This window comes from Actinia tenebrosa, unplaced genomic scaffold (genome assembly GCF_029948245.1).
Source record: "Actinia tenebrosa isolate PJP-AT-01 unplaced genomic scaffold, QUT_ActTen_1.0 PGA_scaffold4__44_contigs__length_22323623, whole genome shotgun sequence".
Taxonomy (NCBI): Eukaryota; Metazoa; Cnidaria; class Anthozoa; order Actiniaria; family Actiniidae; genus Actinia; species Actinia tenebrosa.
Window position 1 is genome coordinate 6,520,387 of NW_028292581.1, and position 23,640 is coordinate 6,544,026.

At 37.3% G+C, this 23,640-nt stretch overlaps 1 protein-coding gene and 1 long non-coding RNA gene across 4 annotated transcripts; one reads left to right on the forward strand and one right to left on the reverse strand.

Moving 5' to 3' along the window:
- Positions 1–954: 954 nt before the first annotated feature.
- On the reverse strand, positions 955–16,289 carry LOC116288083 (uncharacterized). 2 transcript variants are annotated; one of them, XM_031694817.2, is made up of 7 exons: positions 15,217–16,289; positions 8,066–8,160; positions 6,496–6,652; positions 5,990–6,053; positions 3,802–4,121; positions 3,179–3,356; positions 955–1,676 (listed from the first exon to the last, which is right to left on the reverse strand). In XM_031694817.2, the coding sequence occupies exons 1-7, from the start codon at positions 15,823–15,825 to the stop codon at positions 1,447–1,449; spliced, it is 1,653 nt and encodes a 550-aa protein (XP_031550677.1). In that variant the 5' UTR covers positions 15,826–16,289; the 3' UTR covers positions 955–1,446. The 2 variants fall into 2 exon arrangements, with proteins under 2 accessions (XP_031550677.1, XP_031550678.1); XM_031694818.2 differs by lacking the exon at positions 3,179–3,356 and having other exon boundaries at positions 1,489–1,676.
- LOC116288084 (uncharacterized) lies at positions 10,042–21,652 on the forward strand. 2 transcript variants are annotated; one of them, XR_004196141.2, is made up of 3 exons: positions 10,042–10,187; positions 18,315–18,472; positions 21,035–21,652. It is a non-coding gene; the product is annotated as an uncharacterized LOC116288084 (long non-coding RNA). The 2 variants fall into 2 exon arrangements; XR_004196142.1 differs by lacking the exon at positions 10,042–10,187 and adding an exon at positions 15,228–15,344.
- The last annotated feature ends 1,988 nt before the right edge of the window (positions 21,653–23,640 follow it).

The following is a 23,640-nucleotide window of genomic DNA, read 5'->3' on the forward strand; positions in this document are numbered from 1 at the left end:
ACTACCAGGTTCTAACACCACTACTTCATGCATCTCACAATTTTCAAATCTTTTTATTTTATTTTATTTACAATACGTGCAAGGAAATGCAAAGATTATTATATATATATTTATAGATGTATGAATCAGGTGTGAAAAAAGGTTTAGTCGCGAAAAGGACTGGTCTATTCAATATATCTATCGTTGAATATATACTACACATTATTACTACTCTATTGTTATAATTTATTTATTATCAGTACCTATGATAACTGTCTTCTCTATACTTTATAAAAGCGCATACTACAGGCGTACACTTCCAAGCTTTGTAATTCTTATCCAAAATAACGGTTATTGTTGGGGCGCATCATTGTGGTGTTTATATTGTAATTTGTATGTTTTAAAAGAAAAAAATGCTTGCTGTGATGTATACGTAGACTGCTGGCAGTCTCACTATTCCCTCCAGACTCAGTTTAAAGACAATTGTTTTAGGCTTCTGTCTCCGCGCGCGTCCAAAGCAATCCTGAATCTTTCTTTACTGAGTATGGAGGAAAAAGTGGGACTGCCCGCAGTCTAAGGTATATGTGCAGTTATAAAGCACTTGGGGATTAGCAGAACACCAAACACTTGTCTTGTGTTCTGTCAAAACCCATGTGCTTTGCTTACTGCACACGATCGCGTAATTATTTTTACTAGATATCAAAAGGCCTTTACTGAGCTAATCCTATAAACAGCTATTTCAAAAAAGTATGGTGAATGTTGCATGTTGCTTACTAAGCTTGAAATATATATTGCATTGATATTTAAATAATGTCAGCACAAGAAAATATGCCGGATACTGAACGATTCAGACAAAGTTTGAGAAAATTCCATATTGTTGCAATGTGACCTTTTGCTTATCGCATTCACACCGGGTCCATATTGCAATTCGGGCCTCATGTACATCATACATAAGTCTTGCACGAGGTGCAAAGGTCAATCTAAATAAAATTTAATTTAATCTACGAAAGTACATCCATGTCTTCCACCTTCACAAGCTACATTATATAACCTCTGCATCTGATAACGTCATTTTTGCTTCGAACTTGTTCTTCTTAGTATCCTTGGTGCAAAACCGAGATCGAAAAAGATATCCACAAACTACATCCATCAGCCGCATGGCTTCAAAATTCAAAAACTATTTCCTAGAACCTCTGCATCTAGGAACGTCTTTCTTGCTTTAAACTTGCTCTCCTTAGGATTCTTGGTGGCTTTCATGAAGTGCAAAGTCGAAGGTTGAACAAGATAAAAGTTATTTTAATCCACAAACAACATGCATTCAACATTCAAAAACTATTTTCTAGAACCTCTGCACAGTGCATCTAAGAACGTATATTTTACTTTCCTTGGGCCGTTCTCAGTTAAGAGGTGTCTAGAAAACGTCCGCATATGTGAATGACTGAAATCATCTTTCAAGTTCTTCGCTTTTTAAGCATTATTGCTATAGCCACTGTTCGGTGTCCCGGATATCCCGTGAGGGTTTCCATTAGCTATACCAGAGTCGTATCTCTGAATATCTATTTTGCAATGCTCATAAATTTCTCTAAACTCCATGACTTTACCGAGAGCTCGTTCTACTTCATCTAACTTTTTGACTAATTTGTTGATGTTTTCAGCTGTCATTTTCTGGTGTCCAGACATAGCAATGCTCTCTGCGTCTGAAAAGGAGACAATAAATAAGATCAGACCTTTTTAATTAAAGTAGCACGCCGAACAAGAAAAGCATTGGAAAATAAATCTAAAAAAAGGTAACAAAAAGGCGAACGTCCATACAAGGTATCAAAAATAGGTCATGTTTTCCCATTACAGACCGCGTAATCTCATTGATATTATTATTACCAAATAGTTACTGGTAAATAAAAGACATTATGCTCAAGGGTATATCACATGTTGCTAAGTGGAAAGACACTATTTATCTACTCCCTGATGAACTCAAGCGCGGTTGGTTAATGCACTCATCATTTCACATCTTGACTATTGTAACAGTCTCCTCTACGACGGCCCCTCTACGGCCTGCCTTCCACCGAACTCACTAAGTTACAAAGGGTCAGAATACTGCGGCTAGACTGATGGTGGGAGCTGGTCTATTTGACCATATCATATTACTCCTTTAATTAAGATCCTACTCCTTACTTACAAGTCCCTCCAAGACCAATCTCCATCCTACCTATCTGATCTTGTAAAGGTTCGCTGTCCTACCCGCACACTTCGCTCCTCTGCAAAATCCTTATTACAGATCTCTAGCCGTCCAAACACAATCAACTATGGCGAGAGGGCATTCTCCTTAATTCGCCAAACTCTGGAACTCTTTACCCGAGTGTGTCAAGCTAGCCCCGTCCGTCTCATCATTTAAGACCGCACTTAAAAGACTTATCTTTTCCTTCGCCATCTGACTCGTGAAAATTAATATTGTATACCTAGATATAGTTCATTTATTTTTTCTTAGTTTTGTTGTTTTTTAGATTTTGTAAGCGCATTGAGATTTTTAAATGCGCTCATCAAGTACGTCCTATTATTATTATCAAGATTCTCGTACCCAAAGCCTACTCAGCTTTCTAAGGAAAAATCGAAGATTTCAGTCGATGTTTTGGTGAGAAGGGTCTGGGTACGAAAATGGAAAGACACTGAAGTGAACTGCATAGTCTACCTTAAAACAACACCGCTATTCTTGGGCCCGTACATTTTACGTCATAGCCGCAATGTTGAACATGTTACGTCATAGCCGCGATATTGAGCATGTTACGTCATAGCCGCAATATATCACATGTTGTGAAGTGGAAAATTTTGCCTAGTCTACCTTGAAACGATGCAGCTATTCTTGGGATGCATGTTACGTCATAGCCTTAATGTTGAGTATGTTACGTCATAGCCGCGATGTTGTGCAGGTTACGTCATAGCCGCAATATATCACATGTTATGAAGTGGAAAATTCTGCCTAGTCTACCCTGAAACGATGCAGCTATTCTTGGGATGATGTTACGTCATAGCTGCAATGTTGGCTGACGACAACAAAGCATTTCTTATCGAATTGATTATCCTCACTCGTGAGATTAATCAATATGTTTCATCGTTTTATCTAAATCTCAAGGGATTTAATTGTTTATCAAGTGGTTGCACCCCAGAAATGATTAACAAATTGCAAATGACTACTATATCTTACGCGTTTTTGGAAGAAAAATAGTTTTTCTCCACCGACAGCGAACGATCTCCCATATGATTCCGAAAAACACCAAAATGCCAAGAATGATGCAGAGTGTCCTCAGCCCCATGAGAAAGATATCAGATGTCGGTGAGAATAGATTGATTTCGATTTTGAATTCATCATAGACCTTCGATTTCTAAAGAGGAAGTTACAAAGGTAAAGTTAGTGAAAATAATGAGAATAAAAAATTAGGGGTAAGGGTAAAGGGGGTCGCGTGGTAGGGTGCGGCGGGGTGGGGCTGAGTATTTTGGGATGCTTACTATTTATCTGGAAAAACCGGAAAATCAGGTTTCTAGAAACTCGGTCTTCTAATGGAGGTAATCCACTTATCCCGCTGGACACGTGTACACGTTTTGCCGGTAATCAAAGTTTCCCGCTCTTTTCTTACTTTAGCAAACGAATTTCGAACCGGATGGATTCGTTTAAATGGAAGCACCTCTGCCTTCCTGGACACCTTCCCTGGCTGGAAACAGAAACCAATAAGAACGGCGCCCAATAAAGCTGGTAAAAACAACCAGGATAAGGCCGGACCTTAGTATAAGAGGACGCAGGATTTTCTGTTTCAAGATTGGTCAGCTTACCTCCACAATTTCCTGAGACTGAATGTATTTCTCTACGATAGAAAATACATCGATGCGTCTATTCGCATTTTCAAACATCGATCTTAAACAGTCGGTCAGTATACTGAACGGTTTAGAATCCTCGTACATAGCCATCCCGTAACCAAAGTAAACCCCAATCGAGTATTGAATGTCGTACGACTGTGCAACGAATATATTATCCTGAAAGCCAAATACGTTCAGGTTATTTCTAACGTATGTGGCCACGAATATATCCACCAGGATGCCTTGTATTTCATCGTTGTTTAAAGCAGTGTACATGGATTTCAAGTCCAGGTATTCTAGGGAAAGATAAAGAGAAAATTTTATGTGGTTATTTTACTGAAGCACGGATGGCGTAGCCCGCCGACGAGAACGCTTGGCTTCTCACCACTGGACCCAGGGTTCCATTCCCATACTCGGTGTCTTATGTGAATTGAGTTTGTTGTTGATTATCTCTCTTGCTTTGGGGGTTTCCCCCTGGATTCTCCAGTTGTCCTTCAGCGTGCTTCCCTCAACATAATTTCTAAAATTCTTATATAAGGGATAAATGCGAAATATTTCCTTTCCAAAGACACTCAGTAGAGAAAAACGTTTGCGCATGCGTGCATTTCAGCACGTTTTTAAAAGAATTTAAACGAGTTAGAGTGAAAAAATAAATGTTTCCATGGTAAGCTCGTGAAGCTTTTTGAGTACCAATGAACAAATGACACTTGGTGACTCATTTCATTGAGGGTATTGTGACCCGAGTAAGGTGATAGTCGGAGTTATGCTTTGGTGCAAAAAGGGCCAAAAACTAGACTTTCGTATGAGTTTTGATCCCAATTTTCGTTTTGGGTTAACACTCAAAAAAAATTTTTAACGGTTAGAAACTGATGTACTATGATAAAATGCCTGTTTGAAGCGGTATTTTCAATTGTACAACGATGTTTTGTTGCATTTGTATTAGAATCTTGCTTTGTCAGGCTTTTTATATAAAATATATGGGAAATAAGCAAATGAAGGCCTAAACCTCATTTTCAAATAAAATTTCTGCTTTGGGTTAGAAAGAAATACACTATATATGAAAAAAATCTATTAAAAATTGGCTAGAATCCTTTCTTTTCGGATTTCTGGTTACGAATTTTTTCTACGATTGAGATTATCTGGACCGAGTCTAATCGATCCAACATATGACAAACCAGGCTGTTTTCGGATTCTCCTTCCAACGTGATGAAAAATACGACAATCTCATGTCTCAAGGTCCAATAAAAAGAGCATAAAGTAAACAAAGAATACTCAAAATATGCTGCTGATTACTTGATTATGAAGTGATCGAAAATCCAAAATGGCTTCCTCTACAAACAACGTCACTTGGCGAATACAATGGATTCCAATTAATTACCCAAAACGATTGGCTGAGAAGCGTTATCCGAAAAATGCGAAATCTAGCCACTCCAATAGCTCTTCACGAGCTAAAAACATTTCGCAAGTATACTTTTGTGAGACCAAGAAATTGTGTTAATGAAAACAATGCTAAAAAAAAAAGCCTTAATTTTCAAGCATGAACACTAAGTTTTGGTACGTGAAGTCCAATTTATGTTTGGAAGACAAATTTACGTAGTTTTACAATATCACTGAAGACGTTTCGACATAGAGCATGCGCAGACGTTTTTTGTTCGTGTCCTTTCGCACTATTACTCAAGCTACTACGTGATACACCACGTGATACCCTCGTGACCACTGGCAAGCTACCACGTGATACCCTTGTGACCACACTGGCAAGCTACCACGTGATACTCTCGTGACCACACTGGCAAGCTACCACGTGATACTCTCGTGACCACTGGCAAGCTACCACGTGATACTCTCGTGACCAGGCGAGCCACCATGTGATATACTTGTGACCACTGGCAAGCTATCACGTGATACTCTCGTAAAAATATAAATAAATATCTTGCTTGCTGTTTTGTGTGTAGTTATGAAAGCACTTTTGGATTGACAGAAGAATACTCGAGAAGTCTCGAGCATTAAGCATTCCGCTACCCGTCGTTCTTCCCTTAACACTTCTTTCGTGTTCTGCCAATCCGTGTTCTGCCAATCCCGTGTTTTATAACTACACACAGCACACGCACGCGTTTTCTATTTTTTCAATTCCAGATATTACATTGCGCACACTCATCATACTTACTCTGTGTTTTTGCTCCCTTTTTAACGGCCTCGTCGTATGTGTGGCTGCTTTTTAATACTCCAATCTACAACGATGAAAAAGGTTTCTTGGTCAATCTGAGATTCTTTACTTATTTCAAATACTTTGAATTCCACGAATTTTTCGTCTCCTGCCTTTTTCCCTTCCCTTCCCCTCCCCCCACTCACTGTCCTGTTCTGTCCACTCCTCTCTCGTGTTGTGTCGTGTCGTGTCTTGTTTTCCTCTCATAGGAATTGATTAAGCAAGCCCCCCCCAATCCACTCCCCAATCCACTCACTGTCCTGTCCACTCCTCTCCCGTTTCTTTCTTCCTTTTCTAATTTTCCTTTCTTTCTTTTCCTTTCATCTCTTTAATTCTCTCGCTTCTCTTATTCTCTCGCTTCTCTTTTCTTTCTCTTCCTCTCCTCTTCCTCTTGTACAAACCGAGGCCTGATATTCCAGGCCCTGCTACACCACAAATCCCTTCTTCTACTATGAATGATTCATTACCTTAAGACCGTGAAACTCACGCCGGTTTTCAACCAAACCAGTTGTCAGAGTTTTGGTGAGTGTAGCTGTTAATAATGACACCATGCACATTCCTACAAACATCCATAATATGGCGAAGATCCTGGCCAACGGGAATTTCGGTGTCTTATCCCCATATCTAAGTACCCAAAAAATACGTGCGATTCACTGAAGTAATTGGTTTTACATTTGAGAATACGTAAAACCTTAACGTTTTATCGATACCCAGAACTGAACAACCCTAGCTCTGGATTGATCAACGAAAAGGCACGGCTAACTCCCAGTACAGTACCAATTGAAATTTATTTTTAACTTTTGAGAAGAGTGAAATGCTTCATCACACGGAACTACAAATGAATCTTGATAGACGTGTCCTTTGGATGGAGGTTTTTACATATCAGATGACGTGTGCCAATTAGTTAAATTAGTTTTCATCCTTACACTCCAAGTTTCATGCATCTCATATAAAGTGCAACTGATAACGAACAATTGATACTCAAGGAAATGACACGTGATCTGAATGTCATGTGACTGTTTTTAAACCCGTCCACACCTCGACGTTGGAACAGTTCGAAAACATGACTATAGAGCATGCGCATTTGGCTTGCTGTAAAGCTAGCGATAAGCCTGCAAAAGGGATAGGAATGTATTGCGAAAACGTTTCATGTGTGGCCGAGGGCGTTAAAATCTAAAATCTAAAATCTGCAAAGCATTTCGCTGTCATATCACAGCAAGAGACAATCACAACAGAGCTAGGCTACAAACTAAGTGAAAGCCCAAAGATCGAATTAGAATTTAGAAGTTGATTTTTGGGGAGGGAGGAAAACCGGAGAACCCGGAGAAAAACCCTCGAAGCACAGGAGAGATAGAACCAACAAACAACTCTACTCTCATACGACATCGAGATCGGCAGGACTCGAACTCGGGCCGCATTGGTGAGAGGCGGCGCATTAGCAGCACACGCCACCAGTGCTTCCCTAGCACTTCCTTAGCAGGCACTGGAAATTAAAATCCTCAAAGCAGGAATAGTAAATTGGGAACATATGCATCAATCAAACTTAGATTAAGTTTGGTTGCTCATTGAGCCTGCGTTTCTCTTGGTCAGCACCGTTCCAAGAGAAATGCAGGCTCTGGAAATGAGATCAGACTGAGAGGCAATCTCGTACCCAGAGCCTGCGTTTCTTCTGGCCTGCGGCGAAGAACGAGGACTCTGGCATAATCCATTTTTTGGCGCATGCGCAATTTTCGGAAAGTTAGATATAACCGATCAAAATAACCAAAGTCAAAATCAAAGTCAAAATCATAGTCAAAATTGAAAATCGGGGGGGGGGGGGGGGGGGGGGGGGGGAATATTTTAAATTTTTGGTAAGTCTTTGAACGCGTGCGCTGTTATACCGGAGGTCCAAGAAATCCTGGTCTCAAAAAATGGATTATACCAGAGCCCTCGTTCTTCGTCGCAGGCCAGAAGAAACGCAGGCTCTGGATACGAGATTGACTGAGAGGACTAAACTCTCAACAACGCAAAGAGTGCTTTTACTTTTTTTTTACTTACCCAACTGTTGTCAAGGTAACAAACGACCACCAAACGCCTTCCAATGCCCCAGGGCAAAACGTAGGTGGAAACTGTTTGCGATTCCATGCTGCATCCTAAAACATATATAAATCATTTATAATGACCAAATGACGGCTAAGAAATCAAGATATGCCTACATTATACAGTAGCTCTCTATCATTCGGTCTTTACTCTTTTCTTGTAAACTTGGGTAGATCTCTCACTGGACTGGTTTTGTATTTTTTGTTTATTTACGTCTTGCTCCTGACCTCATTACACATTCAAGGGCAATAGAGGCTTTGCACCATCACGTGCCGGTGCCCATAATACTTGGCCTGCCTGTGGTTCAGTAGATGGAAGAACAATAAAATCGCTTTGCTTATGTAAAACGATTGTATTGCTTCTTGCAAAGCTTCACTATACATTAGCATTCAAGCGGTCTTCTTGATCTAGATAAAGCCCTCTTCTTGATCTAGATAAAGCCCTTGAAGTCGTAATGAGCAGGGTAATAACATAGAAAACCGTGTCAAGTATGTAATATATTTGAGATTACATGTGCCTTCGTTATGATTGATGTGATATGCATTAGTACGGTGTGCAGGCCGGTACTTAAACTCGAATGACGCGCCGCAATTTTATTATTTTGTAACAGTAATTAACGTCAAAAACGACCTTAGTTTATGATTGGTAATGATTAAGTGAGCATATAATTACACTCTGCGTGGCTCGTTTTTGGCGCCTTATCATGGAGAAGCGTGTTCTAACAAGTAAGCATTAATCGGTTCAAAGCCATTAAGCCTGGTTTTCACTAGCGACGGAAGCAGAAACGGAAGCAGAAGCAGAAGGAATGGAAGGTTTCCTTTTTCTTATGCTTCTTCCTCTGCTTCCGTCCTTACTTAGTGAAAACCAGATTATTATGCTTCTGTCGCTAACATACAGAAGCACAAAGTGGTAAGCCAATCGAATTCTCGTACTCAGTCCCCTGCACATATTGGATTCTTGCATAAACAATGGCTTCCTTTTTTTTTCTTCTCAAGCTTCCGTCACATTCATTTTCACTAGAACATAACGATCTTATGCTTATGCTCATGCTCTCATCGGTCGTTCCAAGCTGATTTTTCCACAAAATACCCCTAGAAAACATTGTAAAGACTTTCATTGTAAAGTATTCGCTCGGAACTCCTAGCCTCTGGCTAACAATAGCGTTGGGCCATTTGTAGTACTCAGTTTAGAGTTATGTCATGCTTGCTTCCTGCTATCCGTCACGCAGTGTACGCATTGTCTTTAGGATAAGAATGACAGAAAGACAAAGAGAACAGTGTTCTTTTTTTCAGTGTGCAAGAACGAAAATGCAAATACCGGATAAAGTAGATCAGTAAGACGGTAAATTTATCACAATTTGGGTCATGTTGCTGTTCCACACTTGATCAAAGTCCGTGAGAGATAAGGTGTAAAGTAATCTTATCTGGGAGGGAATAATTGTGGCCATTTCTATAAGATGTGTCAATGTTGTTTGATGCTGAATAAAGAAACGAAGTTCAAGTGTCAAAATTTGGCAGTTGGCTTTCTGAGAAGTCAGTCAAAAATTCACATAGTGTGTAAATATGTCAGGGCTGTGTTTGAAGAACGTGTGAAAATAATCTTTTTTTTTTTGTTTTCGATGAAAAAGGGAAAATATCAAGAACAAACATGAAAAGGTGACTTGTACATATAACGAGAGTAGATGAGATGTGAGGAACGTATTTTTAGTATTTTTTAAGCAATGCATTGCGGGGGAAATGTGTATATACAATAGTATAAAATCGACTAAAAATAGCTATCCGTGAGGGCTATCTAGTGGAAAAAAGTACAATTTTTGATTAAAATATCTCAACTGAAATAGCACGATTTAAAAAAAAAAAAAGAAACATCTGCACGAGACGCATGGGAAGATTGAAAACCTTTTGACACCCACAACCAAAGTTATTTTCTTTACCTTTGTTGGGGAAAAATGGAATCGATCGTATCTTGGTGTTTATTTAGAAACAAAACTGTCAGTGGCTCATGTAGTAGTTTATCTTCCTATCAAACCTAACGTGTGTTCAGCAAAGCTACCCAGGATGTTCTCTCACGAGTTACTTAGGTAATCGTAAACACGGCTTCATTAGCTTGCTGTTTGATTTGTATGTTTTTGTCACACGTTATTGTTTTCGTGTGCGTTTTCTTTCTTTTTTCCTTTTTCGTTCTTTTTCTTCTTCTTCTTCTTTTTCTTTTTTTTTTCCTTCTTTTTTTTGTTTGTTGATATTTTTGTTGTGTATTTATTATTCTAATTTTACCGAGAATTGCAAATTACCAAGAATATCGGAAGCATGTAAATTCATTAACTTCGACTTATGAAATCAAATGTTGAACTAATGAACCATAGTCCTACTATACATTAGTATCAGTTCCGTACATTTGAAGCGCGAGGTTTGAAGGTTAAATTGAAAGTCCTAAAGGCAAAACCTTCTGATCAGAATATCGGAAGCATGTAAATTCATTGACATTTACTTTGACTTATGAAATTAAATGTTGAACTAATGAACCATAGTTCTGCATTAGTAGAGAGTTTTAGATTTACGCTCACGGCGAACGTGAAACGTCAGTCGACCAGTAAAAAATTCTTTTAAATTACTGAAAAAGAATCGCAAAAAAGTCCAAGTAGTAGAAAAACAAAAGAGTATTTGCGCTTGGTGAGAAGGTTTGTAAAAGGTAGAGTAAAATAAAGGAAAACTATGAAAACGTGGTCACGTTTGCCGTTTGCGGGGAGAAAAAAAAAGTCAATCTAAAACTCTCTAGTATTAGTTCGGTACATTTGAAGCGCGAGGTTTGAAGGTTTAATTAAAAGTCCTAAAGGTAAAACCTTCTGATCAGAATATCGGAAGCATGTAAATTCATTGACATTTACTTCGACTTATGATATAAAATGTTGAACTAATGAAACATAGGTCCTACATTAGTATTAATTCCGTACATTTGAAGCGCGAGGTTTGAAGGTTTGATTAAAAGTCCTAAAGGCAAAACCTTTCGATCAGAATGCTTGAATTAAAGAAACCCTAGAAATAATATACTAATTTTGCGCGATAACATCAAGTCCCATTCTCAGAACACACATAAAAATAGCACCAAATCCTTTTATAACGCTATCTGCATCAAGTTTAATAATAAATTGCTAAATCAATAGAATAAATGGTTATATTTTTCGATGCGATTATGTAGATCTAGAGCGGGCGGTTGCGCTCGTGTTATCAATTACGCCTAAAATTTTCTCTTTGAATTTTTCATTACCTTAATTTTTCTATTCATTAACTTTGTTTTGGTTTCCAGGTTTGTTTTTGTTACATTTAAAATCTCTGCAAGTTACGAACAATGTTTTCAACTCCTCTTTGCATAATACGCTTCAAATGTCTTTTTTACTTCATAATTTTTCATTCCTTTATTATTACCTACTTGAGTTACCATACTCAATGATAGGAAGAGCTTTTCTTTTTTCTAGTGGTTTTCAAATTACTTTAAAATCTCTATAAGCATACGAACAATGGTTTCAACTCCTCAATATGCATATGACGCTTCAAATGTCTTTTTTACTCAATGATTTTTCATTCATTTATTAATACCTACTTGAGTTACCGTGTTCAATGATAGGAAGAGTTTTTGTTTTTTTTCTAGTGGTTTTCAAAATAGGAGGAAAAAGGTGCAAAGGACATTTCCGAAAGGTCTTCAAATGTCAAAACAATTTTGACTTAAACAAAAGCTTTTTTCGAGTTTGCTCTGTCATGAAGTGATTAGTCTTCCTCTGCCGCTTTCAGTGAAAAACACTTTTAAAAACATACGTATGTACTTAAGGAATATAATAACTAATTTAAGCTTTAAAAAGTGTTCCTCAAGACCTTGGGCCGTTGCACTTATAGATCTTTTATTTTTAGTTTTGAAAATTTTAAAACTCAAGTGGTTTGATACTTCTTTGAGATGTAACCTTGGCTTCGCATAAACAATCAATCTTTTCCTAAGAAACAAAATTGATTAAAATATGGATTTGAGGCAATTGATATTAAAATTTAACGCTAAGATATAAATTAAACTCTTGCGAAAGAAAGTAAATTAAACTTTTGCGAAACAAAGTGAAGTAATAATACTTTCTCATTAGTAACTGATAAGAAGTTTTCTATTATTTTAGCTTTTAATGAAAAATCCCACATAAATTGACCCAGTTTTGTCAACAAAAAACCTGCTCGAACCTGTTATTACTTATATCTTATTTTTGAAGTTTCCCAAACTTAATTGCTTCTTCTATTTAGAATATGTAATGATAAAAGGGTAAATTTTACACCGTGAAAAGATGAACAAACTTATTGACGTTTCGGACGCTAGTCCTTCGTGGAAACGTCCGAAACGTCCGAAACGTCAGTAAGTTTTTTCCATCTTTTCACGGTGTAAAATTTACCCTTTTATCATTACTGTTTTTTAGAAACACCGACGCAGCTCACACCAGGTTTTACCTAGTTATCTCTATTTAGAATATGCATGGTTAAGTTAACAGGCCGAAAAAGTTATGAAAGATTCATAGATCGCTTTGCCAGCCGGTTCAATTAAGTTTAATCAATATAGTCCACCCAAAGGTTGTTTTAGGGTTCTATTGCTTTCTTTGTTAGTTTCAGGTTTAATATCATTTCCAACATTTGCACGTCAATAGATGTCGTTTGCACATATGCATAATGCATCGTTTTTCGGGCGAGTGCGGCTGGCAGTCTATGATCTTCTCCAAAGTTACTTGTTTTCTAAACCGTCTAAGATAAAAGCAATTAACAAATATAATAAATGGATGTTTTTTAATTCTACACGGTGTTACACGGAACAACTTGCAACACCGATTTTTCGTGCAACGCTATTGCGCCATTTGTGTGTCGATTTTTTCGACATGTTACACCGGAACAACTTTTCGCGCAACATTTACTTTAGTATTCAGTCCACGCGCTGCCAACTCACTCACGGCTATCTTTTTTCTTCTTTTCTTGCTTTTATCATTTTTCATCAACTACAAAAGTTTTATCTTGTCTGTTCAGTTCAGTAGGTTTAGACAATTATTGCAGTTGCTGTACTTGCTGTACAGGAGCCATTTTGTTGCGCGCCAAATCGGCGATGGACATGTTACACACATCGATTTGCTGAAAATTCCTCATCTTGTGTTGCAAGGTGGTGTTACAAGGACCAACTTGCAACGCCGATTTTTTGCGCAACACTGTTGCACGAAAAATCATTGTCGTGTAACATAGCGCCGAGGAAGATTTTTTCGCGCAATTTTTCACTCTGCAACACGTTGCAAGTTTTTGATCTGGCTTCAAAAACTTGCCTTTAAACTAGACGTTTTCAGTTAATTTATATTTTTTTACGAGATAAGAATTTTTTTTAGCCTCAGATGCGTTTTTGATGATTCGAAATTATCAATAGGCTAGATTGCTTTTCATCGTAAAGTTGTAATTATTTTGACTGCATCCGCTTAGCGAGTGCTTACTGTAGTAGATCTAATATTACTACATGATAAATTTTAAAAACATTTATATAGCCTCCAGGCATAGAAAATAGTCAAAATAGCCATCAACAAAAGCTGACTAACCGGCTTTATTGAATCGAATCGAAGCTATTTTGAAAAACTACTTTGTCGTGAGATTATAAATTTTTTTCTGTCGCTTGCTAATGAATACATTTAAAGTTTAAAACTTTTTAAAATATATAGGCAAATCTGAAGTCTGAGACTGAATACAGAGAATAGGACGCTGCCAATTGTAATATTCCCACAGCCGGCAAACAACGTAGTTTCCTTCATAATGAAATACGAAGCATTTTCTTTGAAATGCGATTTTTCTTATTGTAGCCACAAAACATTAAAACCAAAATAATAATAACAATATTGATATGTCAGTGTAAAACTGATACTGTAATTTCGCAATGTACGACCAATAATTATCGAAATATTTGTATGATTCTGATACCTAATTGCAAGAGAATTAGCGGCTATCAGATGGTTGATTTGAGTTTCCATCGCGGATGTCATAAAGTCTATGTTTGTAGAATATACAACAAATTTGTTAGACTTCAAAAGTTACCAAGGAAATGATGTCATTATTTTTTGGCAATTTGTCATGAGTTTGGCGAGTCTTGAATTAGAATAATATTGTCTCTTCATTTAGAAAGCACAGTAGATATGAGTTATGGAAAAGGTATTTGGGTTCTTCCTTTCTGACTCTTGTCTGACGTGGAATTCATGTACATGTGTTATTTTGAATAAGCTATAATACGTTGACTACTTTGACAGTACATATAAATAGTTAGCGATAAATCCGGGCGTGACAAATAATGCCATACGACACGTCAGAACTGTAATTCATTCTCATAGTTTGTAATAATTATGCAAAATTCCTAACAGAAAAAATATATGAGTTTTAAGACAAGATCTATTTTTCCCCTCAAAAAAACAAAAACAAAAACAAAAACAAAAAACAAAACCTTTCAAATAACTATTTCAAAGTTTATTGAAACTACTTGATAGGACAGTAGCTTAGATCTTATTTCGCGATCGAGTTCTTGTGAAATCAGATTTCTGTTGACTTTTAAAGTGCTCTCAAATCGAAACTTTATGTTTGTCTTTAGCCACTGACATTTCATATAAGTGATGATTCCGAAGAGACTAAAACTGACAAACATGAAATATTTGAACAGTGAATCGAGCAACGAAGAGGTCCTAAAAAGGACTTCGTTACACTGTTAACGTCGTTCGCTCTGTAGTGTCAGTGTTTTCCTAACATCCCAAAACTCCACACACTGAACTGGTGTGTTCTTCAGCTTCTGACATTATATAATCTTGCATCAGAAAAAACTTTAAAATCTTTGACTGTTTTGTTCAAACAGTTCTTTTATTCTAGGTTCAAAATTTGAGCACTTGCGAATACTAGGAATAAATAAATGAATTGAATAGCATTCTGAAGAAAACCATCTGGGCTGAATCATCAAAACTCCCAATTAAAAAGCGCGCATTTTGAACTCAGCTCCAAGATCCCAGAAACACAAGACAGATAAAAAAAAGTTATGTATTTTTACTAAAATGACTTTCAAATAAATTGATATTCCCGACTTACCAGAGACCAAACGACGATGCCAAAAATCGCTGCCAGTAGGATCGTCAGGACTGCAAGCGTCCAAACTTGTGAAAATTCATAAATGATATTTGCCTTGGCTTGAGATTCGATTTTCTTGCGATTCAATAGTAAGTATATTGCAGCTGAATCGACGACTTTGAAAAACCAGTTATTGTTTCTAATTCCTCTTTGTGGAAACGGTAAAACTATGTCAATGTCTTTATTTTTAGAACAGTTGATTAAGTCTTCTTCCTCATAGACCTGTATAGAATAGTTGAGATTTACTTGACATTCACATTTCGTAAAACCTTCGAGTATTGCATCTGATAGTATTCCTTCAACGATGCTTTTGTTACTTGGTCTATCAAAAATATAAGGTGGAGTTTTTAACCAACAAACGTTCAAGACTTTCTTGTCGATACAGCTTCGAGCCAATGGTGGTTGAGGAAGCTTTGATGGAGACGTAGTTGTCGACGAGTTGTCTGGAGTTGCTGTAGTTGTAATATTCGTTTCATTCATTCGAGACGACGCGAAAATAATTAAGTTAGTTATTAAAGTCACAGCGAAAGTAATCCCGACATGAAAAACTTTTTTTCGAAACAAAATCATGTTTGTGGGCTGATCACTGTGTAGCAGGAAATCTTTAGCTTCAGTCTGAGTAGGACTACGAAAAAAACCTGGCTTAGATCACTTGCTTCGTTTTCGAGACCTGAATTTCGAATTCTTGTACAAGCTCACTAATCGATTCATATAGGATTATTCGCAGGATGAATGTTGTTTAGAAAGCAAAACTAAAAGAAGCCAATTTTTTTCCCTGTCACACGAGAGGCAAGAGCAATCCGCTTGTACCATTCATTTCGACCAGTGGTAAAGTCAACTTAGCATGAAATGGCATAAGCTAATTCAGGCCGTTATAAAAGAGGACCATGCGTTGTTCAGTGAACCATCTGACTTACGTCGAACTTGAACAACTGATAATGTTGGGAATACTCGATCTTGATGACGGGAATAGATAAATCTAGTGAGTCATGACAGCTCAGTCGTAATCTTTCGGAGTTCGTTTTTCGTCGAGATCTCAGTGTCCACTAATATAAGACCCCTTGAAACCCCTCAAATAATAATAGCCTTGGAGTGTTGCTTAGCAACAGAGTTTGCAGAAAGCGAATACCAAAGAGAATTACCAAGGCTGCAACAGAAAAATGTCAGACGAGGTGCTTCTAAAAGTAAATTTGAATATTATCTAAAAATTTATTCATTCGTTTCTATGTCGTTCAGTTTTGTATTTTGTTTTTCAGTTCAGACTGCTTTTCTTTAGGAGCAAAGCTTTTAGGATCGAATGTCTCTATCGTTTTTGTAAGTAATATCAGACGAATCAAATGACGAAGCATCGCAAAATAAAACAGGCAAACACCATATTGCTGTTAACGGGTCAAATAAAGTGTTCAATGTGGGATATATTCTGTTAAGTTAAAATTTAAAAAATACCGTCAAAATTATCGTATGAACAAACAAACAATGGCATCTGCTCCCTGAGTAATATTTCAGAATTAAAAGAAAAGAAAACACTTTTATAGTTTTCACCGGGATGATAATTATCAGTTAGTCTCGAATAGAATACTGGTTTTTGCTTCTGTTAAGATCTAGCGAAAAAGTTTCATTTTAGAATATTATTTTAGAAAGAAATTTGGCGACAAATTTGGAAATAGTTTTTTAGTATCGTAATCGTTGTCTTCGTGCCGTTCTAAATGTTCGCATCGACAAATGAGCAATTAATAAATGTTCTATCAAACTGTACAATTGTTTTGAAATATAGATAATGGTCAATCAGTCTGAAATTTGTCGTTAGAGTCAGTTAGGGGAGGTACCTTTTTTATTGGGGGAGGGGGAGGGGGAGGGGGAGGGGGAGGGGGAGGGGGAGGGCTGGAGCTTCAGAGGGGAGAGTCATCAGTAAAAGTTCAAAAAATAGTCCATTCTTATTGGATAAGAGGAGTACAATTAAATCCCAAATTGTACTCTGCTCAATTTCATTGAGTGTATTATAAACAAAAAATCGCACAATCTTCTCATACAATTAGGAACTTATAGATACTCGTGATGTTTTGAAAGTTCTCGAATTTTAAAAAACTTTCTAAACATCACTCGTATCTATAAATTCCGAATTATACTCGAGTTCGTGCGATTTCCTATCCAAATTGATGTAATTAGTTTGGATCTTCGTGACATATTTTCCCACTAGTTGTAGCTTCCCTCATTTTGTCACGTTTCTACCTCTATGCCAGCCAGACGGTAAAGATTGCGTTCGTGTCAGTTTATTTTATCTTCCTGTTGAATCATACTTACCTAGCAAGATATCAGTGGTAGGATCTATTAAATGAAATAAAGTGATAAAGAAAGAAATAGCCAAATATATAGATATTTTATTTATATAAATTTATTTATTTATGTTTGGTACAAAAGTATTGGTTAAGTTGCGTCTCGGACTCAGTCCAATTTATTTATGTAAGTCAATTAAAACATAGCTAGAACAATTATATACTAAGGTATAAGTGAGTAGTGGCTTGTTTTGGCACCAGCTTCGGAAATGATCCAGTCTAGGATTGCGATCAGACGCCAACTTAGACAAATCGATGAAGACACAGGAACCCCATGCACAGTTCCGTCTTTTCCATTAATAATATTAATAATCGCCTGTAGAGAATTCGCTAAAAGCATTTTTCCAAGCATTTTATTTATGTCTGTGTTAATGTGAATTCATCCAATTTCCGACATTGTTGATTGCAGTTTTCCTTAAACTATTTCATGATGACGGATGTTTAGACAGTTTAGAGCTTTATTTTTGTTTGTGTCTGTGCTAATGTAAGTTCATCCAATTTTCGATATTGCAGTTTTCCTTAAATATTTCATACTTCCTGTGCATGCAGCTTGTTACAATAAAGCCTTTTGTTAAACATTCACATACGTTTATTTAGTCTTATTAGTGCGACTTTTTGATAGGTCCTTAACAAAACAATTGGGAATATGTCGATTGTGATGTTTCCATTGACTTACACACGCAGTCGTACTAACAGAATTAAAAAACTCCTCTTCTCCCCCCATAGGAACTTAAGTACACTGATGTATGAAACAGGACGGTCATACACCGTTCTCATAATGGCTGACGAGCGCACGAAAAGGAGGCGACTCAGTAATCTTTCAAGGCAGAGCATGGCTGCTCATTCAAAATGAAGGTGGATAGCAGGAATTCAAAAAACAAAAGGTCAATTTCTATACTTTTCTTCCATAAACGCATTTCATATGCTTTTATATATATTATAAACTAATGACTGGATCAGTGACCTCGTTTTCGTGCACCATCATGAAAACGGTGTACATTACCGGTATGCAACTTTGCAACTAGATCTAAGAGTTCTCCTCGTGTGTGTAAGTCGGACGTGAAGCACTGAAGTAAACAAAACTGTTCTCAATCTTTCGATTCTTTAATTTCTTTTGGGAAGCATGCGTGTGTGACCTGCCTTTTACGGCTGTACGTTGTCACGGTTACGTCATCCTGCGCAAATGCACGCACCTTTCTTATGGAAATAATGGGTAGTGTGTGCTGCCTGTCACCAACTGTGATCATCATTGATTCAATCCTTAGACACGTTATTCTATATTACAGTAATGATGAAAAGGTAAATTATACACCGTGAAAAGATGAAAAAACTTACTGACGTTTCGGACGCTAGTCCTTCGTCGGAGTAAAAGAGAAAGAAGTGGTAGAAAGGAGTGTATATATGATAGAATAAGACAAAAGAAACCAATGAGAGCAAGGTAGGCAAGGAAATAAAAACAAACAATCAAAAGACAAAAGAAAAGGTTAGTTGAAAATAAAGCGTTCATAAATCCCGTTGGGACTAAGAGTGCCCAATAGGTGAATAAGCCGCATTTCTTTGGTCTTGCGACAATCATTGTTGCCGTTAAGCAAAGAAAGACCGAAAACAATGAAGTCAGAAAGAGAATGGTTAGCTAGATTAAAATGGCGGGAAACTGGTTTGGTGGGATCGTTATTGCGAATATCATAAAGATGATTGCAAATGCGATCACCAAGACGGCGGCCAGTCTCGCCCACATACAAAAGATTACAGCGGGTACATTTAATACAATATACAACATTAGAAGTGGTACAAACAAAATGGTCAGTGATTTTAACAGTTGATTTAGGACCGACAACAGAAGTGTGAGAGGCTATGTGAGGACAAGTATAACAACGTTTACGAGAACAGCGAAAAGTACCAGGTTCTTTGTTAGAGGGAAGAACTCCCTTGACCAAGAAAGAACGGAGATTACGATCACGTTTATAGGAAAAGAGAGGGCGGTTGTTGAAAATAGCAGAAGTGCGAGTATCAGAGTCAAGCAGAGAAAAGTTGCGGTTAACAATGGGTTTAATGGAAATGTTAATAGGATGATACGTAAGAGTGAAAGGAATGCGGTCATTAGAGGGACGAGTGTGAGGAGTGAGAGCGGTGGTACGATCAATAGTAGAAACTTTACGAATGGCGCGATCAATAACATGAGCAGGATAATTACGCTTAAGGAAGAAGGAACGCATCTCAGAACATTTAACAGAAAAATCAAGATCATCACTACACAAACGACGAAGACGAAGAAATTGCGAGAACGGAATAGCGTTAAGAGTGTGCTTAGGATGAGAAGACGAGTAGAGTAAATAAGAATGAGAGTCAGTAGGTTTGTAATGGACACTAGTGCTAAGACGGTCGTCATTAACACTAAGCAAGATGTCAAGGAAAGTGACTGATGTTTCACTAACCTCCCACGTAAAGTCTAAGGCAGGGTGAAAAGAGTTAACAAAAGAGATGAAAGAATCTAAGTCATTACGCGAACAAGAAGTAGCACCAATACAATCATCAATATACCGTCCAAAAAACTCAGGTTTAGGTCCAGTATATTGTTGAAAAACAAGGTTTTCGATATAACCAACAAACAAATTGGCATAACTAGGGCCCATCTTAGTACCCATAGCAACACCGTTTACCTGCCGATAATACCGATCGCCGAAAGAAAAACAATTAAGAGTAAGAACAAGTTCAGCTAAGCGTAACAAAGTGGGAGTGCTGGGCTCGAGGACAGGACGAAGATCGAAAAAATGCTGAAGAGCACGAAGGCCCTCATCATTAGGAATAACAGTATACAAAGATTTGACATCCATAGTAAACAAAAGCTTAGAAGAGTTATCAGGAAAGCGAAAATCATTAAAAATACTAAGAGCGTGATTAGTATCCTTAATATAAGTAGGTAAAGACTGAACAATAGGCAACATGAGAGAATCTAGATAGCTAGAGATGAGTTCGGTAGGACAACTACAAGCAGAAACAATAGGACGACCAGGGTTGTTAGCTTTGTGAATCTTAGGAAGAAAATAGACGTGAGAAGTACGAGGAGTAATAACAAAGAGGTTTTTAGCAGTGGAAGGTAAAGATATATATATATATATATATATATATATTAGTAGAGTCCTCGATTATACTGTAGTGATTCGCGCCTGTGCTATTAGGATTTTTCTTTGGATTCTCCCAGTCTTCCTTGGCGAAAATTAGCACTGCTAAATTCAAGTTTAATCATGGAGAGGGCAACAGCTTATTTTGCATTCCCAATGTTCTGTGATTGATTGATTTTATTTTATTTTTCTATTATGTCTGCTAGACCTGATAATTAAAGCGTGCATTACCGCTTGGGTTCTTAACCCCCGCTGATGGAAACAAAATTGTGTTATACCTGACATTCATTTTGCTCAAAAAATATATTGATTTTTATTTAACAGAGCTATTTCGGGGTAACGAAGGAACCTGGAAGACCTTAAGACGGAACGTTGGGTGATGATGGAATAAAAGTTGTTTTAAGACGCCTTTTGAACAAGGGAAGGGGTTTGCAATTTGACTACTATTTAATATTAAACAGCGATAATATGGAGAGATATCGATGCAGCCCGTGTAGTTCGCAGACGGGCGGGTCAATGCGGAATTAGTCTTGTAATGGGAAAGAAGGAACAAAAAAGCTAAAAATAATTAATAAAGGAAAAAGGACCAACTCTGAGAAGTGAAATTTGTCAGACAGTAATTACGCATAAAAGTAGAAGTAGTTCTATAAATAGAGTATAGTTCTATGTTCGTAATGACTATATATCGTATAGGAAATCGTATTATCAAGCAAGGTCAATCATGAAAAACATTAGCGGTTTACGACTTCGATCAATATGAATCGAGCAGTTTTGTTGAGTGTACTGATAAGTTAAGTAGTTGTAATGACAAGAATCTAGATATGATCACTTCACTGACATAGGCGGAGACTTGTTCGGTGTCGCATTCCGTAGACAATTGTAATTGAGGCAGATGTATTAACTTATTTCAATAAAGTTGGTAAAGCTTTTTGATAAAAACTGCAGCTTGAAGATACTCACAGGAGGTTAACTGGAACCTCCTTCCCCGGGCCTTATTTCTTCGCGTTTTTTTTTAAGATGGCGGCGCTCGAAGGAAATATCTTCCCATCGAGTGCCTCTATTTTGAAAAAAAAAATCGAGAATAGAAGACCCTGGGAACGAGATCGACTGTAACCGCGGTCGAAATATGTAAAAGTATCTACCCATAATCCTTGCTGGTCTCAGCTTTGGAGCTTTTCAGGTGACTAACTTTTATTGAAATATGTATAAAAAGGGAACAAATGTTCATTTAGAATAGGGCTAGGACGTTTGCATGATGGCGTCATTTGACTCCCACTACCAAGATGCTTCGCTAATTTTCTTTCTTATTCAAATTTATATTCCCTCATGAGAATAGTAAGGCAATCGGTGCTAACTGAACAAAAGAAAGTGTGCAAGGGAGTCTGGCAGTAAAGGTCAAAGATGCCATCATGCAAACGTCCTTGTTAGATCTAATTAACGTGTGTCGTTGTGGAGAGTCATAAGAAAAGTTTCAAAATTGGGATTCCTTATCATCAGAACAAACGACACAGAACTTCTATGTTTCTTGATCTTTGATTAGCGTGCCTATGAATGAATGCTTAGTTTTGATTCGTATATAGATTTAGAGGTCCGGAAAAAATAGGAAAAGAAAACAACAAAGACAAAAACAAAAACAAAAAAACAGAGTATGGGCTACCTGTGCTCGAGTTAGGGTGTTAGTGGCGATTGTTTTAATAATCAAAAGTAGCTTAACAATCGTCTTAATAATTACAAACTTAAGCATCTTCTTCCCAGCGAGGTCGGAAATTAACTTTTCCGAATTTAATTCCAAGGGCTTTCGCCCGGAATAACCTCGTTCCCAAGCACTATAACTTATCTATATTTCTATATCTTCATGTATTTCATAAGTGCTACGCGGTCCACACATTCTCATCTTCTTGCTGTGTGATTAGGAGCAAGCGAGGGCATCAGCGAGAAAGATTTCTGCACTCGTAAGATTATATCCGGCACTAATTGAGTCGTTTTTAGTGCGTGAAATGTGTTTTAAAAAGGAATTTAGCCTCATAATCACAATCATAACGAAGTTATATTAACTAAATCTTTCGAGGTCTTAGCAAAAAAAAAAAAAAAAAAAAAAAAAAAAAAAAAAAAACTCCTGTCAAGCTCGCAAGATGGCTGCAAGTATCTTTCGCCTGATCTAGATTTTAGCTCGCTAGCTCACATTCAAGTAGATTTTCATGCACCTCTGCCTTAATTCAGTCGATTCGAGGGTTTTTCTCGGGGTTTCAGTCCTCTGCAAAGCCCACAGTTTTTTGTCTTGTTTTCTCCAATTCGGTCAGTGAATGAACTAAGATGTCAACAAACTGTGGCTAGAAACTCATAAAAGGCGGTAAATTTATGAGTAGCTGTCGTTTACTAAGTTTAATCATAGTTAATAGAGGGGAATGGTTAAGAAACCTATTGTTATCTGTCTTTGTTCGCTTTTGATGTTGAACCGGTCTTGACCGTGCACAATGTTTGATTTATGCTCGTCCGAAAATGCAAAATAAGTTAACATAAGCTTTGTCTATGGGATTATGATAAGGAATATTGAAATATCTCTCATAAGTTTTTAAGTATTTTGAACTAGCAGCGAAAAGAAAGATTTTTGTCTGTTCGCTCAACCATTGCCAACAATGGTAAAACAATAGTAAAACAAAGGATTGTGCACGGTCACGCTTGAAAAAAGTGAACAAAGACATATAACAATAGGTTTCATAACCATTCCCCTCTATTAACTATGGTTTAATCAAGCCAGAGGTTGTTTCAGGGTTTGACATATTTGTTGTATTGATTCTGACAAGTACAAAACACCCCGCGTTTATTTCTTTCGGGGGGGAGGTTGGGGGCTTTGAGAAAAAGGGTGGCCCCGAGACTCTTTAGCAGGAACAGTTTCACTCCGAGTCCTTTGAACAGCCCATAAACCCAGT